Here is a 20273-nt window from a genome sequence, read left to right as displayed (position 1 = left end):
TTTAATCTCAAAAAGCTCCTAAAAAAAGTCAGTGATCACTGTTGACCTCCCTCGGCTTTTATTACCGCTAATCATTTATTTAAGCTCAGTTTTTAAAACCTTACAATGTAACTACAGCACAGCCCATGCAGCAGTATATGAATGACTAACCTCGTATTGTGGATGGATTATCTCAGTTGTTCTCCTGGCTGAAGTTTGGTCCTTTTACAGCATCCTGCCATGCGATTACATTTGTTCCTGACCACCGAGAACACTCACGTAACTTTTATCGAGTGGAAAAAAGTTAGCTTGTTTATATTAGGCTAACATAGCTGTGTCGCTAGCGGTCACGTAGCACATCATTATATACCAGCTAGCCAAACTTCAGTAACCCTACAAACGTCACTGCTGTTTAGTTTTCTGTCTTCATTTATGTTGGAAGTGATAAGAAAGCTGTACGTTTTAATTTGTTTCCAAAACCCCGCAGTCAGGACATGCTATATTGTATTTAGGTGGAAGCTAGCGAGCTAACTTCCTGCTAACTTCTAATGCCGTTAAATGTCATAAATTCCGTTTTCATGGATGCCTGGATGTTAAACTCAATTGTTACACCTGGTAGAGCAGAACGCTGATCATTTTATTGAAGATGAAAGACTTAAGACAGTGTTTTAACTCTCAGTAATGCCACAGTGATCATTTGATATATGGACCTGCAGCAGAGTTTAGGCCCAGACACGGCTAGTGACGTCAGACTGAACGATCGGATTGAAATGTAGATAATAATATGCTTAAATCCTGGAGAGTGTTCTTCACTTACAGTACCTGGATGTCGAGACAGTTTTTTTTAATCACAGAAATGAAGCCATGATCACTCACCACTGTTGTCTTCTATGGACTTTTGGCAGTTTTTTATTTAACTAATCCCAATTTTCTTGCCATGCCTCCAGTAGACTTTTTTTGTTGTTGTTTGTTTTTAGAGAAGGATTAGGATAAGGATTCTATATAATGAAATTATTCTGAATGAACTGTCTTATCACATATGGGTCCTTGTGGCTATCATTACTCAGGGGTTAATGCAATATTTATGTTCCTCCCCTTGAACCGAAGCCCATATGCATCATATAACTGTAGCTGTGGTTTTTGACCATGGGTAGGATGACTGTGCCAGTGTCCCACAATTTATAGTCCTAAGCATATTTCCTGAAAAGATCTGCATAGTTTACTTTTTGTCACAGTCTGGCTGAGGCAGACTGTATGTGTTTGCAAGAGATGACTTAAACGCAGACCAAAAACTGAACGTGACGTGGATTTAACAAAAAACAAGCCGTTTATTGAGGCTAGGAAACAAGGTACAAGCAAAGGGCATGGGTGAAACTAAACAATAACCTAAACTGGGTGAACTAAAACTAAACATGGTGAACTGACATGGATACCTGAAGTTGTGACGTGGATGAGCAGACAACCTGACAAGGAATGACTGAAGACACACGGACTAAATACACACAGGATAATGAGGGAAATGGAAACACATGGGGAAACAGCTGACACACATGAACATAACAACGTCACAAGGGGAGAGTAAACTAAAAACATTGAACATAGGAACACAGGACCCCTTCAGAATAAAACAGGAAACGCAGACATGACAACCTGAACTTGACAATGTAAGACACAGACATGAAACACATGAAGGGCAAGGGAGACTTAACAGGGGTTGGAAGACACAAATGAACTAGAAAAGCTAATGAGCTTAATCATATACTATAAACATCAAAATAAACTAAAACTCAAAACACTGGGTCATAAGTAGGGTTGCCAACCGTCCCTTAAAATACGGAATCGTCCCGTATTTCGAAACAAAAGTACACGTCCCGTATTGAGCTAATAAGGGACGCACTTTGTCCCGTAATACAGTGAGAATCAAAAGTAGTCTATAACTTTTAATGGAATTAACGCTTTGTTTGAAAACATAATTCCCAGCCCCTCTCCTGCTTTGTGACCAATGAGCTGACAGCACACTTACGAGTATGACAATTCAGATTACCGCTCATCTCATTGGTCAAGGAAAGGTCGCTTACGGAGAAAATACCGGAAGACAACAGATGACCACAACAAGAAGCATGGCCAACAGGGAAACAAACGCCGACACTGCGGTGCAAGTCTCGGACGACAGTACACCTAAAGCTGGGCAGACACTGTGCGATTTTTTCAGTCACGTTATTCAGCTCCTGCTCAAACTGCACGATTGACTCGCAGGGGTTAGAAGTTGGTAGGTCACGATGCAGGTCTCACACTATACCGCCCGATGCTCTGATGCGACCTGAGTGCTCACACTGTGCCTCCATAAAATGAAGGTTATAACAGAAAATCTGTCGCGCTCTCTCTCTCCGTCTTTCACTCACACAGACACACACACCACCACCATCAACTTTGCTAAATTGCTAATGAAAAACATTGATCGGGCAGCTGTGATTGAGCAGCAGTGTAGATCCAACTATTTTCACGGTTGTTGTGTCGTGATAATTTCTGAGGCCACATCGAAAAGGCTCGGATGAGCTTTCCAAAGTTCTACAAGTTGTACCTCCATCGCTTGTGTCCAGATCACACGCTGCACTGCCGTGTTGCGGCGTCTTTTACACCAACGTTTACGTGTTTGCGCGCGAGCAGTGTGAGCGGCTGTGGTGACACCCTCACGAGCGATTGATGATCGGGAGCTGGTCGTGAGGTGTTAATCGCGTCTCGTTACCCCACGTATACTACACGATACACGACGCACGATGAAGGCCAAAATCGGGCCGATCGCCAAAACGGTCGCACGACTCAAAAATCGGCTCAAAATGGGCCAAAAATCGCACAGTGTAAGCCCAGCATTACACTCACACAGACACACACACCACCACCATCAACTTTGCTAAATTGCTAATGAAAAACATTGATCGGGCAGCTGTGACTGAGCAGCAGAGTAAATCCAACTATTTTCACGGTTGTGTGCCTCCATCGCTTGTGTCCAGATCACACGCTGCACAGCTGTGCTGCTCCGTCTTTTACACCAACGTTTACGTGTTTGCGCGCGAGCAGTGTGAGCGGCTGTGGTGAGACCCTCACGAGCGATTGATGATCGGGAGTTGGTCGTGAGGTGTTAATCACTTCTCGTTACCCCACGTATACTACACGAGGCACGATGAAGGCCAAAATCGGTCCGATCACTCAAAAATCGGCTCAAAATGGGCCTAAAACCGCACAGTGTGAGCCCAGCATTAGAGCAGCAATGTTTGTTCAGAGAAAGGGAAAAATGGGAAAAGGAAAACACCTGGCTGGAAAAAGTTAATATGGGCATGTGCAGTGAATATCAGTGCTATGTGGCCAGAAGTGTGATAATATAATTTATTTTGTGTAATAAACAACTGTAAGGATAGATGATTACAACAAATAGATGACTAATACATAAAAGTAATACATAGATGAATAATGATGATGAGTTAAGATGCGTAATCATGGGAACAAGCGGGTTTACAAACAGGAGCAGCTGATTAGCATTAAGCCAATTGTACTAAATGCACTAAATGTGCACTGTTACAAGAATGTTTTTCTTTCTATTGTTTTCTATTATTTTAAGTTAAGCAGGACAGAGTTCTTTTAAAGAAAGATTTACTTATATTCTCAAAAGTTAAGCATGACAGGCTTCTGTTTAAGAAGGAGACCTGTTTTATTGTGTTAATGTTGTCATTTTGAGCTAAAAATAAATGGCTAAATGATCATTTGTTTCACATGTGTTCATATCACAAAGAATACACATCTACTTAAATCAAATTCAAGTCAAATGGTTAAAAAAATAATTTCACACACAAAAAAAGAGCTAGAAAATTCACCACACTGGGAAGGGTCGCCCGGCCTTGGCCACGAGGTGTCCCTTATTTATTTTTCAGGGAGTTGGCAACCCTAGTCATAAGACCCAGGATCATGACACTTTTATCTAAGGCTGGTATCTGACTCTTTCGCTACGTGGTTGTTTCATGGGTAACAAAGAAGAGATGAATGATAAATGTGGAGCTATGCTGACTTTCTGCTGAACCCTGCACAATTCTGAAGCTATTTTTATACCTTTTGTGAAAAGGAGTTTACTTATCCTACTCTGCTTTTTTTTTTTTTTTTTTTTTTTTTTTGCTGTTGTTGTTTTTGGGTTTTTTGGTTTTTACATTTACAGCATTAAACTAAATCTCAGGTACCTGGTAATAGAATAAATGCGTGTACCATATTAGAACATGAACAAAGAAAAAAGAAGTATAGACCAGCAAGTCTACATACAACACTTAAATTAGAATGAAATTCTAAGTCCAAAATATGGACTGACAAATAATTTTTTGAAATGTGCAAATCACACGTATGGTGATGGCTGTTTGCCCCTTGAACTTTGCTTTCCACTGGGGAGTCACATCCTCTGGATGACTATCCAGAGGATGTGACTCCCCAGTCCTCCCCAATCCTCCTTTTTCTGACAACAGAAAATGTTTGAGTCATTTTAGCATACAGCACATAACCCATTTCCATCAAAATGTCACAAACAACATCAATTTTAAGAACTGTCTCAATATACCTAGCTTAGAAGCATTTTTGATTTTATGTCACGAGGGAGTGTGTGGTGTCAGAAAAAAATGGGAAAAGAGAGAAATGAGGACATGAAACAAAGGATCTGGCACTGGACGCAAACCGGGGATGTTGTGGTTCATTGTCAGGTCACCAGGCTGCCCCACATTTTAATGTTTATATTGATGCACATGTATATTTCCTTCTATGGTGGATTATATATGAAAACCTTAACATTTATTTCTTTTTTCCCTTTTTTTTCTTTTGCAAAATAGTTTTTGCATCTTGGTGTTATTCTGGACTGTGTAACGGGAGTTACTACATGTAGAAAATCATCTTACAGTTTGGGGAATATCTGAGTTGATTCTCTAAAATGCTTTTCTGGTCTTTTGATTTACTAGGTTACTGGGAGACCATCTTTGGCCCTTAATACGTATATCAAACAAATGATATTAAAACATGGTATTTCACAAAAAGGGATCATATTAACTCTATTAACTTTCCAGGTTGCATACTGAAACACACATCCATTTGCATCTCCAGAATCAGCCGAAGTTTACACACGCTTCTCTCACTCAACTGTTTAAAGTGACAGCCCTGTCGTGCATGAGGTGTATTTATGGATAGCCCATAGTGTGCCAGCACGGAAATTCCTCTCATTCTAGGAAACATCTGGCCAAATTTTATCTCTTGTATCTTTAGTCTCATCTGAAGATGCCAGCAAATAGTTACACAATTCTACTAACTGTAGAACATCAGTGGACTCTGGCATCCCAACAGCATGGACTGAGAATACTTTTAAGGTCTGTTATTATAACATGGGTTGGTAGAGATATGAGTATAAGAGCAGTCTTAAAGGAGATCTCAGGTATACATTCATATGAAACCCACTTAGATTTTATCTTGCATGCTTGCCAGAGTAAGGAAATAAAAGCTCACGTGAATTAGAACGCAAGTCAATGTAAAATATTAAAATGTAAAATAAGGAAGAGCCCGTTTTGTTGATCTTCTGTGATGGAGGAGACAAATCTATTGTGAGTGATGGTATGTGAACTTCATGCATCAAGATGTACTCTGGTGACCTTGCCTCTACTGTCCTCTACAGGCTGAGAAAGAGGCTTCCAATTGCATGACAAGCGGTGAAGGAAATGAGATAATCTCTTTCAGTCTCCTGCCTTTCTCTTACTGACATGGTTCTTAAATTGTTTCATGTTGTTTTTCCTGATCCCGTTTGCACGGCAGGGGGTGGAGCTGTTAAGTGAGAAGTCTGTCACGAAGTGAAACACACACACACACGTAACAGACACTGATATATGTGTGTGTGCGTGTGTGTGTGTGTGTAAATGCATATATATTTAAAAAAAAGTTTATATATATATATATATATATATATATATATATATATATATATATATATATATATATATAAATAAATAATATGTGTGGTGAACCAGATCACAGCACAAATCAAACATATTTCACAATCTCTTAAGTTGTGCACCCCACAAGCTCAAACAGGCCCTCGCTGTCAGCCTGCACTCTATAATTATCCCTACAGCTCTGTACCCCAAGACATTTCACCTCTGACCTCTAATTGTTACACCTTTCATAATAACATGCAGCCACGTGATGGTTCAACAGTCAGCGCTGAACATAATGATGAGCACCAGCCTGTACATGAATGCTAGGATAATTCATGTATGCTCAAAAACATGGAGAAATATAAACACCTTCTAAGTATGTGATGGTTTGGTGGCAGGGCCCTTTGATCAGGTAAGTAAAAACCTGGGTGGGATTCACAAAGCAAATTAAAGAATGCAACGCTTTGCTTTGAGAAAGCACCATCTGAGAATTAGCACCCTCTGCTGGTGGCACTGAATAAATCCACACTTGGTTTGAAAGTCAGAATCATCTTTATTTGGCCAAGTTTGTGCACACAAGCAGGGAATTTGAGTCTGGCTATACTCTTTTTAGTGGTGAGTAGTTAGTGCACTATGTCTCAGAAGGTTTCTGGATTTCAAACTACTGTTGGCTGGGTCTTTCTTTGTGAGTTGTGCCTGTGTCTGTTTTTCACAATTACTCAACCTTGCTTTTTCAGTGCAGCAACAGTGCATGTTAGAGTTGGAATTGGTATGAGTGTAGTCTGTTTTTTACCCAGTGTCATCTGGGACAGGCTCCAACCCCCTTGGGACATAAATTGAAAGAGTATGAGTATGAGTGGGCTATAAATTTGGCAATTGCTATTAATCCATTTATGGCACAAAACCCCCCAGGTTGTCTTATCAAACTGAATTGGTGATTATTATGTTATTATTATTATTATTATACACATTTATTCATCACCAAAATCATCCAGATGAAAATACTAGAGTCTCAAATTAGTTTATTGAGTTTTCCATTGTAATGTACTTATAGTGGACACATTTTAAACTGTGTTCATATTTTCATATGGGGAGGATAAATCCTGATAGCGATGCTTCTGGTTGCTCCTAGCAACCTTGTTAAAACATTTTTCATATAAAAATTTTATTATGCTGAACTGAAGTAAAATAGACCATTTAGGGCGATTATTAGCTGTTTTATATTTGTGTATATATTATTGCTCTGTGTAATTTGAGAATTCTGCATAGTGTGCTGTATCTAGAGTTAGAGCTCCTGGCTCTACTCTTTTGGGACCTCTTGGGCTTTAATTTCCACATCTGCTTTATTTTGTTGTGCTCCTTCTTCCTGATGTCTAGGAAATTGTCTAGGAAATTATCAATCCTTTAGCACATAAACACAGTATAGTGATCAGTATAAGGTGAAGAAAGCTGCTTCTGGTCAGATGGAAAAAAAAACACACAAACACAGAAGAGTGGATTTGGCAAAATGAAATGGCTGGCGGTGGACAGATGTAAGGGTATCAATGGTTACAATAAACAGCATGAATGTTGTGTCACAAGACACGATAAGATAAGATAAGATAAGTTTCTTTTCACTAACTCATCTACCAAGGCATTTTAGAGAGTATAGCAGCTGTGGCAGTTTGTCTTATAACAACAGCTGTAATCTCGACATTTCGACTTTACTCTCAAAATAATCAGTAATATATATGTTTTTTAACATGGCTCTCATTCTCCTCTGTAACTTTTGCTACATGCTTTGTTGAAAACCAACTAATTATTACATCTTTTGAAACTGATGGACAACAAATTCAAATGGAAAACTACAAAATAACTACATTAAGACAAACCTTGACAAGCACTCAGTTTACCCTTTTCATAATTTACTTTAAAAAATAAAATAAAATAGAATAAAATGAAATAAAATAAAATAAAATAAAATAAATGACCAGCCGTCTTCTTGTCTGTCTTGCTGGCTCATCCTCCAATTTTAAAAGATGTTCAACATTCTTCTTGAACATGTTCATAATGAACCCATTAAACAAGTGAGTTTAAAGATTATTATGTGTCCATTTTTTACTTTTTAAAATCATTTACATCACTTCATATTATTGCTAAGTGGTACATATCAGGTGATTTCTATGTGTTAAATGTTTTTTCTATTAAAATTGATCTTCTTTAATTTTAATTTTAACAATACCATACTCATATATCTTTATTTTCTGAAGACCCCCTCAGAGGTTAGCTGCACAGTCAGTGTTCATGGCTGGATGCCACAGGCAGGTGCTGAGGAGGGTAACAGCGCAGGGCCTGGGTCCTCATACCAGTGCCCTGGAGGCAAACTGTGAGTGGCACAGCAGAGCTTTCATGAACAGACTCAGAAACAGGAAGAGATTTAGACGATAAAGTCGGTCGTTTGAAGTGGTTCTGCTCAGAGGCACAGCTCAGAGACTCAGACATAAAGGCTCACGCGGCATCTTTCTCACTCCATGTCCTGCACGCACACCCTTCACTCTCACATCCACTTGAAAGGCAGCAAAACAGCGCTTGCAGTGGTCAAAGCATCAGATTTCAAAATTTAGGTTGCTCTCTTTTACTGTCTGTACCATTGTTGAAGTTCAAGCAAGGCTCATCCCAGCCATAAGTTTAGGAATTATGTACACGCTAACATTTTGACCGCCAGCATCCGTTATCCTCTAAGCAAAGAGTCAGGATTGATATGTTGTTTGCTGGGATCAAGTAATTGTTACTTTGAGGTGGACGTTAGAGGTCAGGTATTAAGCATGTGATCTCCTTTTCCAGAGCCCCACTCTACAAAATCTGCTTCCCCGCTGTTATGAGGAGGACTGTCCAGAGAGATTCCCCGCTGCTCCCCAAACACCTTCTCTTGCAGTTCGATTATGTCATTTCGGATGTCAGCCATCATTAGCAAAAGAAAGTCGAAGGAGCCAGGTGGACCCTAGAGACAGGCGAGAAATTGATTGGTTAGTTAATTAATTGTGCACATGCAGCCTGAAAATAAAGGAAAAGCTGAAAGCCCCCGAAACAGTGCAGCTCCTTGAATGGTCACTAAATCATTACTCCAAATGTCAGTTAGCCCCCATAACTAGTTTACCCTTTACATCACAGCTGTAAGCTCACTCTTTTAAATTTATTCTAGACTTAAATATATGGGGTTGCAGCCACAAAGGGATTTAGCAAGTAGCTGTCTGCTAGTATGTACCACCTTTTGCCCATGTTTGTGGCATTTGTTCCTTTTAAAACATGTTCAGTGAAATTATCTGATGAATAATGTGGACTAATATTACAACAGACCAAAAAGTCTGTGTTCCAGTTTTCATGGTTAATTTTTAGCATGTTATTTTTATGCTACATTGCACTTATTAGCAGGTACTGAGTGTCTGACTGATGCACACTTAAGGTGTATGGATGCAGCTTGTTAACCAACCTTGCCAGACTTTGTTTTTTTTAACCCTCTTATCCAAATATGATCACTTCTAGCACCTAAAACGCTTAGACTAAAGCTTTACACCAGGGCTTCGTAAACAAGTAGGTGATTTCACAGTGGCTATGTCTATCATTGATATAGTGTGTTATAATCCATACATCTATAATAACTTACAGGTGGGCCTCTGGGACCTGGAGCTCCTCTGTCACCCTGTAGATGAGAAACAGCACACATTGATTGAGTTTTAACCTTTTAAACTGTATTCAGCTTGCTTGCTTCCATGGACAATAAGACTCATAACAGGGTGTACTGTAGCTTCATGCATGGGAAGAGCATCAGTGGTGAGTTTAAATGTCAGAATGGTGAGACGAGGTATAAGAAACAGTTAAAAAACAAAAAAACGTAATAAATGTTGTTAAGTTTGCTTTTCAGAGCAGGGTCTATTAAGAGTGCATTTGAAATGTGTGAGCCAGACACAGACAGGCACAAGATGGCGACTGGCGATGGTGACACAAAAGCATACAAAGACACATAAGCAAAATAAAGTTGCTATAACAACCTTTAATCCATCTCTTCCTGGCGCCCCGGGTGGTCCCTGTATAAACGATTGAGAGATGGGTTTAAGAACAGCAGGTTTTCTTTTAATCACAGCAACAGTTACCTGCTTAAACTATTATCATACAGTTCATCTATTCATCTTTGAGCTACCTCTTTCCAGTGATGCAGTACTGGTGTCTGACACAGAACAGATTTTTTTCAAGACATAGCAAGTTTGCTAGTTCCAAGTAGTGACTACTGATATCAGTGACTATTGGAGGCTCTGCTGCAAAAAAAGACTCATAAATTGCAGGTACAGTCTTCAGATTCATAGTGAATAGCAACTTATGCTGCCAACATTACTTGTAGGATTTGGTTGCTAATCCGCTGAAAATGGATTAATAATACGTCTCTACAAACATCAAGACAGAACTGGATGCGTCCCAGCACCAGTCATGTCGCTGCGCCAGTGGAAAAGGGTTATTAGCTTTATGAGCTGATTGAAGTGGGAGGTAAAGCCTGTAAGAACACCTAAATTATGGTGCCAGTTTCTTTCCTTACCACTGCCCCCCTGCGGCCTCTCTTTATGTGCTTTAGGTCAGGCTCTGGACCCATAGGTCCCATGTCTCCCCGAGGGCCAGGAGGTCCAGGAGGGCCCCTCTCCCCAAGGTCACCTCTCATTCCAGGTTGCCCTGGGTGTCCTGGTAGAGACAGAAGAAAAATATTAACCTCAGTGGAGTCTGGCATCCCAACAGCATGGGCTGAGAATACTTTTAAGGTCTGTTATTATGAGCGAACATCATCTGTTCAGAACATTTCATTTGATTATTTTCCAGTAAACCTATTAGGTAAATAGCCAAAATATTTGCCACTGTAATACAGTGTCTGTAACTAGAGGTGGATCTGTCTCTAGGATTTCCATCAGTTTCATATTACCTGGGACGCCAGGAGCTCCTGGAGGGCCAGGAAGACCAGAAAGGCATGGGCCATCAGGTTTTTTTCCTGCTCGTCCCAGACTTGGTTTATTACTGCTGTTGGCCAAGCCAGGTACCTTCAAAAGAATAGAAGAAAGTTTAAACTAAAATGAATTTAAAGGTCAGATGTGTGGTCCAACACAGTTTGACTTTGAATAATTGAATAATTTCTTTAACATCCTCAGTTTTTTATGCAACTATTAAGTCTTGCTCACTTTTTAGCCATCATCATTTACAATAAATGGTCTGATTGACTGACTGAAAGAGTTCATGCTTGAATGCTTGATTCAGTCATTTGGTTTAACTGCTATTACATAAAGATGTTACCTGGTTGGGTGAGTGTGTATTTCCCAGCTTGAGTTTCAGCTGCAGTAAACTATTTTTCATGTTCATAAAATCTTGACAGGTGAATGAGCAGGTACCAGAACTCATCAAGGTATCTGACTTCCCTGATGAGCTCACTGCAAGAAAAAAACAAGGAAATAAAATTCTCAAACTGTACTGCATGCTGTTAAGTTAAATAACAGAAGAAAGAAGTTCAGTCAATTTTTTTGAATTCATGTGAGTTTAAATACCACCACAAGCAGTACTGTAATTGTAATTGTAATTACTGTAATTGATTTTTGTTTTCGTGTTCTTACTTTTTTTCTTTGTCTCTCTTTTATGTCTGTCTCTTAACTTCCATTTTTCCACTGTCCACATTTTTCATGGTTATTTCCTTCTGTATTTTGCCTTCACCTGTGTCTGATCTCCATCTTTTCAACCCTGGGTTTATATCTTCCTGTCTTCCCTCTATCAGTTGCCAGTGTGTTTGCTCTGTGTTTGTTTTTCCTGTTGTAACTCATGCTCCTGTTTTTGGTTTGGTTTTATTTTCATTCTTTAACCTTGTGTTTCTTTCTTTTTAAAAAAAAGTTTTTGATGTTTTTTTGCATCACCTAATAAAACGGGTTCTTGTCATTTACTTTCCTGGCTTTGCATCCTAAGTTTGTCATGCATCTACTCACAGTTGCAGTTATTCAAACAACCTTCTTCTGTTCAACCTCACATAAAATCTCACATCTATCTTTGTTATAACATAATCTGCCCTACCACCAGCTGGAAGCGATATCTTATTTAAAACAGCCAAAGGCCTAAAAGAATCTGCTACAAGTTCTGTTTACAGCGATCAATTTATTTATAAGCACATCTGAAAACAACAAAGGTTGACCAAAGCGCTCTACAACTAAAATGAACGAAACAGAGCAGGAAAAATAGAAGACAAACATGAAAAAAAAACATAAAGCTCAAAATGATGCGATGATGAGTGGCACAGAAACTTACAGTTGTGTATGGCAATGCAAGAGCGTTGATCCGATGCAAGTATGTAACCACTGCGACAGCGACACTCAAAGCTGCCCACTGTGTTCACACACTCCTGGTCACACAGACTGCTGCTTGGGGCCTCACACTCATCAATGTCTGCATATTTTTGTGTGATAGAGACAGAAAGGGGAAGAAAGTAGTAAAGATAAAGTTAGTTTACAGTAAATCTCAAGTAAAATTTGAATGTTTAATTCCTACACTTACACATAGTAATTTCTGTCCATTTGTGTGTTTTCAGGTTAATCTTTTATTGTAGAATTTGAAAGATGAAAGTCACTTTGAGGTGTTAAATGCAATTAAGAGCTTTTTAGAATTACTTTTCCAGGTCCTGGTCTAAGCCCAGAAAGCTGATGGTAATAGAGAGAAAATGTTTTGCTGCACAAAACCACAAGAGGGAGCTATTTCACCTGTTTAGTTCCAAACCACACTTGTTACTTAGATCACTTTCAAGAATAAAGACGTGTGGTGCAGTGAATGACAAATAGCCTATGCAAAAGCATAGTTAATTGTTTTTTCCCAGAGATAATGAAAACTGACCCAGGCAGTATGGAGATTTGTGGTTGCGGTGTCTTTCTCGGTCAAAGCGATATCCAGGATAGCATGTGCAGACAACTCGTCCAAAGTTATCAGTGCACTGCTGCTCGCAAGGTGACGCAGCACACACATCCACACCTATGAAGAGGAGTGTGGTGTGAGCATTTTATACAGCTTCATTACTGCTTTGTTTCATTCATAGAGTTTCAGAACAAGTAAAGAAACATCTCAAAAAGGGTTTATACATATCACAGTAGGATGGGTGTAACACAAGCAAAACATTTACTGGCACAGTCTGAAATATTATCATGTAACTCATATCTGTAACTATCTGAAGTTTCCTCCATATTCAACACAAACAATTTGTGGACAAGAGATTTTTTTTTCATAACCTTACATCAGTGCAGACTCTGCATGGCTTTATTCAATTTCATTAAGTTCATGTTTTACAGTATCTAATCACAATGAATGTTGGAGTTTATATACGCCACTGCAACCTAGAGTTGCTTGCTTGTTATTCTGCTGTTTATATGTATTTCCCCATCGTGGGAGGGGCTGTCAAAGCAGAGACACCCAGACCTCCCTCTCCCCAAACACCTCCTTCAGCTCTTCTAAGGGTGAAACAAGGAAACCAGGCACGAGACGTAATGTCTCCAGTATGTCCTGGGTATGCTCCAGGGTCTCCTCCTGGTAGAACATATCCAAAACACTTCATCTAAGAGGCACCCAGGAACCACCTCAACTGGCTCCATATAATGTGATAGAGTAGCAGCTCTCCTCTGAGCTCCTCCTGAATGACTGAGCCTTTAACCCAATCTTTAAGCCTGCGACTAGTCACACTAAGTCTAGGATTTCATCTAATAAGTGTATTGTCAGATTTTCAACAGAGTAGTTCATGTCGTAGTTAGTATAGAATATAACTGAAATCCTACAGCAGCCTGCATTAAACTTGTGTGCTATTAGGCCAAAGGAACCATTAAACTGAAACATTAAAATGCAGTTATTTGATCTCTTCTCTGGGTTTCTGTGCCTCACTTATAGCCTCTGGCTGGGGCTGTAAGCACCACAGCATTTAAAGATTTTAATGGCATGTCAAGCAAAGTTAAGCACTGATTTATTTTGTTTATATACTTTATTATAATTTTATTGTTGCTCAAGTTGACTCAAGTTCAAATTTTAACCTGCTGTAAGAAACATACTACAGATATGATCATATCTATTGTCTATCTTCAGTCTCTCCTTATATATCAGCTATTCACAAATAATTTAGGGAAGCATTCGTTCTTCGTGGGGTCATGGAAGAACAGCACCGTCTAGTGTCTGATGCTAATTACTGTTACCATCTGGAAGCACAGGATTACAGTTTTAGAAAGAAACGAAATTGTTTAGCAATGCTTTTCACCAGCCCGTGAGAACATGGCCATGAAAGCTGACAACTTTCACAAGAATCAGATGTTTGTTATGGAAAATCACAGTTGTCAGTTGTCTTTGCCAAGACATATTATTTTTTATGTGCCGTTTGTTTCAGGTGACTGAAGTGTACAAGCTGTATGAAAGGACTGCTAAACTGACAAAGGTGTTCCACATTATGTTTTGTACAGTTTGTTGTGTTTATAAACTGCCTTCGAGGAAAACAAAATTGCATCAGATTTGAAACATGTGGATCCAGATGTGAGAGTTTATGAGCAAAACTTATGCGATGGAGCAAATGGTTTACCTACTTTCAGGTATGCACTGGCCCATCACAAATCTGAATCCTTTACAGCACTTCCTCCTGAAAGAAGAAAAGGAGAATATTCAATGCCAATTTCAGATCAGCTGGGAAAGCCATTTTATTTTATTTTTTTATACATGAGAAGAGTGATACCGCCGTTATATGTTTGATAAATAAAAAGCCGTACCCAGATGTTGATTTGCTCAGAGAGAAACAGAAAACCTCCATATGTAATAAAAAGTCTGCAAACCAGCACTTCTACAGTCAAACCAAATGTTTCAGTTGATGTTGACTTTGTTACATATTGGATCACGTAATCAGACAATTACAGAGTGGTAAATGAAACAGCAAAAACAGGATAACTGCTGTGATGAATCTGCATTTTAACTGTGTAGCGCATTGCACTGATGAAAAACAGGCCTGCATGATGCACTTTTCTATATAAATGTGATTTGTTGCCCATCAAGTAGAAATGGCTGTTTTAATTAGTAAAGAGCCAAGAAGCAAAATCTGCTTAGTAGAGTCAAAAAATCTTTGCTTCAGAGAGCAGTAATTAAATTGAATAATTTCAGCACTGCAGTTTTATAAGTTTGTTGCTGTTCACGTGAACTTTGTAAAATAAAAAATATTTGGAAAGTGTACACCGCGAGCCAACTGTTGTAGTATTTAAACAGTGTATAAGTGTATAAGTGCAGCTGAAGATAAACGTGAGGACAACAATGACATCCTGCCACCCTCACTGACAACTAACACATCATCATTTAGAACAGCGGTCTCCAACCTTTTTTGCGCCACGGACCGGTTTATGCCCGACAATATTTTCATGGACCGGCCTTTAAGGTGTTGCGGATAAATACAACAAAATAAAACTAGTACCGGTACCGAAAAAAAGAAGATTTATTCATAACACACGTGAAAAGACCCAGGAAAACCGAGTAAACGATAAAAATGATAACAAAATAACGCTGAAAACTGATAAAAACCCTGAAAACTATACATTTCACACCTGAGCCTCAACTCTCGCGGCCCGGTACCAAACGACTCACGGACCGGTACCGGTCTGAGGCCCGGGGGTTGGGGACCGCTGATTTAGAGGAAGGTATTCGGCACTAGCAGCACCAAAACACTAAAAAGTAAAGAGCAGCTTATTTTATATGCATTATTAACCTGCATCAAAACAGTATTGGAAATGAGAGAGGCCATCCTTTACAAATAATAGTAGACTTAGAGTCAACTAACTAACTATTGCAATAATAAATAAACCCAAGAACTCAAGTTCATTTTGGCAATCTGCTGACAATGCTCATTTGTCAGCAGGTCATCAAAGCTGCCTGAGGGCTACTGGTCTGTTTCTCAGTTTCACTACAGTTTTAAAAAAGTAGGTAAAAACAAGCTGCAGTTACTTCTTATTCTGAATTTTAGTCACAGTACTTAAACTATGAATTCATTTAAAAAAACAAAAAAAACAAAAAACAAAACTTGTTTACAGTCTACTTTTGTGATGTAAACTCCTAAAGTCTTGTAGATGCATTTTCCCTAAGTCAGCATTGCACAAAAATTATTGGGCAAGGAATTTTCTCACACTTGATTTAGGGTGTTTGGAAATGACAGTCGTTCAGCAATCCCACAACAATCCACCACATGTTACAAGCAGCACAGCTGGAAAAAAACAGAGGAAATGGCTCAGAATTTCTAGCAGCACAGCATGCAACAAATATCACACATGCATGCTTGAAAAAACACAGATGAATTCCCAACTCCTATCCCAAAAACTGCAAGCTGTTACCGGAGGGGATTTAGCATGCTGCTTCAGTCAAGGTCCCCTCAAGACAATAAGTTGCTTTTATTTTCCTCCAGCCTCCATGCAGTGTAACCTTAAATCACTATGAGATCCCCCTCCCTCTCTTGAATGAAAAATAACCTATAAAATAGCGAGGCCAGCCTAAACTGATGAGATCCAGATGAGAGTGGCTTTAATCTGCAGCCTGTAGCGTGGAGTGTTGAGAGGGATGTATAAAGCCAGGCTCTGAGCTGAGGTGGAGAAAGGAAAGTGAATACTGAGATGAAGATTGTCACTCATTGCATCAGTCAGTCAATCCATCAATCAATCACTCAGTCAGTGATCTAAGTTGGGCTAATGTGATGCAGATGTACGTCTGAGCAGGAGGGTTTCTTGGATTTATATCGTTGGCATGACAGCAGCTAAAAAGATTATTTAGCTTGAAGATTAAAGTAGATCTGGTTCTGATCAACTTTAGAACAGCTGTAATTTACACATATGGCTTAACGACCCTATTTATTTGTTTCAGCAACCCATCGGTTTGTAAAAGTAGAGGAAAACATGGTGCATAACCAAAGAAAAGAAATGGCCCAGTGCATGCATAAAACTACACACATCCCTCTATGCTCTTTTTTCTTTCTCACCCTGAAAACTTATCTGAAATCTTATGACTCCTTCACTTTCTCTTGTTGAAACAATTTAATAATTCTTGAACTGCTACAGTATGAAGCAACGTGTTATGTAAGCCACTGTTTTTCTTTCCTCTGCTACGTTCTTCCTTCTTGTCTTGATCATTTTTCATTCACGTGCGCTCCTTCTCTCTCATTGGTTGTGCATGTTGACGATCACATATTGAAAGCCAGAGGTGTAGAGTGTCTGGTTCACCACCACCGCAGAGTCAGCTTTAATCCTGAGCTGTTTTTGCAGGTTTGTTTTGTTAGCTATTAGCTGAGTTACCAGCAGACATGTTTTTGGTTGTGGTGTTAATCATTGACTGTTGAGTATTTTTTATTTTAGGACAGAAGGCAGAATCCAAAGAAGCAGTACTTGGCTGGTTCAAGACCTTCACTCTCATTTGTTTGTTTTGGCCAGGGCTTCCATCTCCCTTATTTGTGTTCGGTTTTTGCATCATTAAATTTGCTTTGAACTCCCAACAGCTTGTGGCTTCTCATAGTTTATGGGTTCCTCTGAGCCAGTAATTTAGGGACCGTAACAGCCACTCTGAACTTTACATGTATGGCTTTGACACAATGGGCACTTTCACCCTGTTTACAAATGTTTTTCCCTTGAATTTTAGCCAAGCTGTTCATATTCCCCACAGGGTAAAATCCTGGAACACTTCCTACCTGACAAACTAATTGCATTCCCATAAGCGTCGACTGCTTACTGCTTTTAGAGCTAATTAGGCAATAATAATTGCTTGACAATTTTTGCTGGTGAAATTTTGAGTTGTGTGTGCAACTCTTTTAACATAAGTCACCCATAACACCTTTCTCTGTGCAGATGTGTATACACAAATATGCATAAGGCTGTAGAAGTGTAATTCCAGTGTCTGCTCATTTCAACAACAAACCAAAACAACTGACAAATGTGTGCTGTGTCATGAGTCATCTTAATATAACAGGGAAAAAAAGGTGTCATAAATATAAGAAAGTGTTCATAAAATTAGCTATAAACACAGGGGCATGCAAAGGTCTGGACACATAAGATGCAACTTAGCAAAGAATTAATTCCATAATTGATATAGAGACACTTTGATACTAGAAGCAAGTTTGGAAGGAATAAAATAAAATAGTTTCACCAATAAGATGATACCTAAAATGCTACAAGCCAAACACGCTGGCTTGTTTCTGCATGGTGTTCAGTGGGTCCTTAAAAAAAAGAGAAAACGGTGCAAATGGAGGACAAAAGGAGAAGTGGCAAGCCTATAAAAGAACCAACTAAAGAAGATGAACAGTACCTGAAAGTCCTAACCTTAAGAAATAGGAAAAGGAAATCCAGATAAGACCTGAGACAAGACCTGAGAGCTGCATCTGGCCTTTCAGCTGATCCTTCTATTGCCCAACAAAACCTCATCAGAAACGGTCTCACTGGAAGGGTGCAGACCAGGGGAAGGCAGGGGTATTCAAAAAATATAGAATAACTGGAGGTAAAATGAGTAGCAACTTGTCTTATGGACCGATGAAGCCAAATGTGACATTTTGGGGTCAAATCCTTGTCAAAATGTGCAGAAGAGGTTGGTAGAGAAGTACAACAGTAATTGTCTACAGCCATCTGTAAAACATGGTGGCGGCTCTCCCCTGGTTTGGAGCTGCATTGTCAATATGTTTGGAATTAGAAATGCAGAAAAGTATCATCAGATTTTCATTCGCCATGCAATACCATCTGGAAAGCATCTGATAGGCAACAGGTTCATTTTTCAGCACGGCAATGATCCTAAACACACTGCCAATCCAGTAAAAGCTTAGCTGGATAGAAAAACACACAGTGGAATACTACCAGTCATCGACTGGGCTGCTTGGAGCCTGGACCTCAACATTATTGAAGCAGTGTGGGATCATCTTGACAAAGAACAGAACAAAAGTCAGCCAACATCCAAAGAAGAGCTTTGAAATGTCCTTCAAGAAGCTTGGAGAACCATTCCTGAAGACCACTTAAAAAATTACAATAAAGCTTGCTCAAAAGAATTCACGCTGTTGAAGAATAAAGGTGGCCATATTGACTTTCAGGGTTGTTAGAATTGTAAAAACTCTGTTGGTGACTTATATACTCTGTTTCCATGTATGATTGCACATATGCTGCAGCAAGAGTACTGACAGGGACTAGAAAGAGAGAGCATATTTCTCCTATACTGGCTTCCCTTCTTTGGCTATTAAATCCAGATTTAATTCAAAACCCCGCTCCTCACATACAATGTCTTAAATAATCAGGCCCCATCTTATCTTAATGATAAGATAGTACCATATCACCCCATTAGAACGCTTCAGTCTTGCACTGCAGGCTTACTTGTTGTTCCTACAGTATTTAAATGTAGAATGGGAGGGAGAGCCTTCAGTTTTCAGGCCCCGCTTCTGTGGAACCAGCTTCCAGTTTGAAGACAGATCTCTACTTTTAAGATCAGGCTTAAAACTTTCCTTGCTAAAGCATATAGTTAGGGCTGGATCAGGTGACCCTGAATCCTCCCTTAGTTATGCTGCAAAAGGTGTATGTTGCTGGGGGATTCCTATAATGCATTGAGTATTTCTTCTTCACTCACCTTTCTCACTCACAATGTGTTAATAGACCTCTCTGCATTGAATCGTGCTTGTTATTAATCTCTGGCTCTCTTCCACAGCATGTCTTTTGTCCTGTCTTCCTTCTCCCTGAGGCTGGTTCTGCCGCAGGTTTCTTCCTGTTAAAAGGGAGTTTTTTCTTCCCGCTGTCGCCAAAGTGCTTGCTCATTGGGGGTTATATGATTGTTAGGTTTTTCTCTGTATATAGGGTCTACCTTACAATATAAAGCACCTTGAGGCAAATGTTGTTGTGACTTGGTTCTGTTAAATAAAATAAAATTGAATTGAATATTTCTCTGTAAAAGAATAAAAAAAAACTAGGGGTAGCTCAAGTACTGTGTCCTTTATATTTTATCTAATGGTATGTCTTTAAATTTCTTTTTTTGCACATTGTTTACCTGCTTGTAAGTATATTTGACTATGCTAATTTAATTCCAGAACAAAACATATTTTCATGATAATAGTGCTGATAATATGTAAAGTACAGTTGAGCTTTTAAAATGTTGGCAGAACACTTCACAAGTACTTGTTGAATGGCCTAAGATGTTCATAAACCCTCTATCTCCTGTGGAGGTAAACAGTGTTTGAACTTCTCTACCAAGCCCTTGTTTGTCAGTCTTCACCGAAGCATATCCATCACCTTTGATGTGTGTGTTGTATTTGAGGAGTTATGATACAAATGTGTAGAGAAAAAACAAATCTGAATG

At 39.2% G+C, this 20273-nt stretch overlaps 1 protein-coding gene across 1 annotated transcript in view; it reads right to left on the bottom strand.

Moving 5' to 3' along the window:
• Window positions 1-8011: 8011 nt before the first annotated feature.
• LOC146639364 (collagen and calcium-binding EGF domain-containing protein 1-like) overlaps window positions 8012-20273 on the bottom strand; it is a 37746-nt gene continuing 25484 nt past the window's right edge. Inside the window, exons 3-11 of the mRNA XM_085352068.1 lie at window positions 14522-14574; window positions 12804-12938; window positions 12225-12362; window positions 11232-11365; window positions 10867-10981; window positions 10492-10631; window positions 9953-9988; window positions 9568-9603; window positions 8012-8904 (exon numbers count right to left, since the gene is read on the bottom strand). Coding sequence (XP_085208194.1) covers window positions 8716-8904; window positions 9568-9603; window positions 9953-9988; window positions 10492-10631; window positions 10867-10981; window positions 11232-11365; window positions 12225-12362; window positions 12804-12938; window positions 14522-14574 — 976 coding nt within the window. The 3' untranslated portion in view covers window positions 8012-8715. The remainder of the gene's footprint in view (window positions 8905-9567; window positions 9604-9952; window positions 9989-10491; window positions 10632-10866; window positions 10982-11231; window positions 11366-12224; window positions 12363-12803; window positions 12939-14521; window positions 14575-20273) is intronic.

Source organism: Diplotaxodon limnothrissa, linkage group LG1 (genome assembly GCF_057381915.1).
Source record: "Diplotaxodon limnothrissa isolate DT_005_m linkage group LG1, D_limnothrissa_male_GT1.1, whole genome shotgun sequence".
Classification (NCBI taxonomy): domain Eukaryota; kingdom Metazoa; phylum Chordata; class Actinopteri; order Cichliformes; family Cichlidae; genus Diplotaxodon; species Diplotaxodon limnothrissa.
This window is presented reverse-complemented; position numbering and strand designations above follow the sequence as displayed.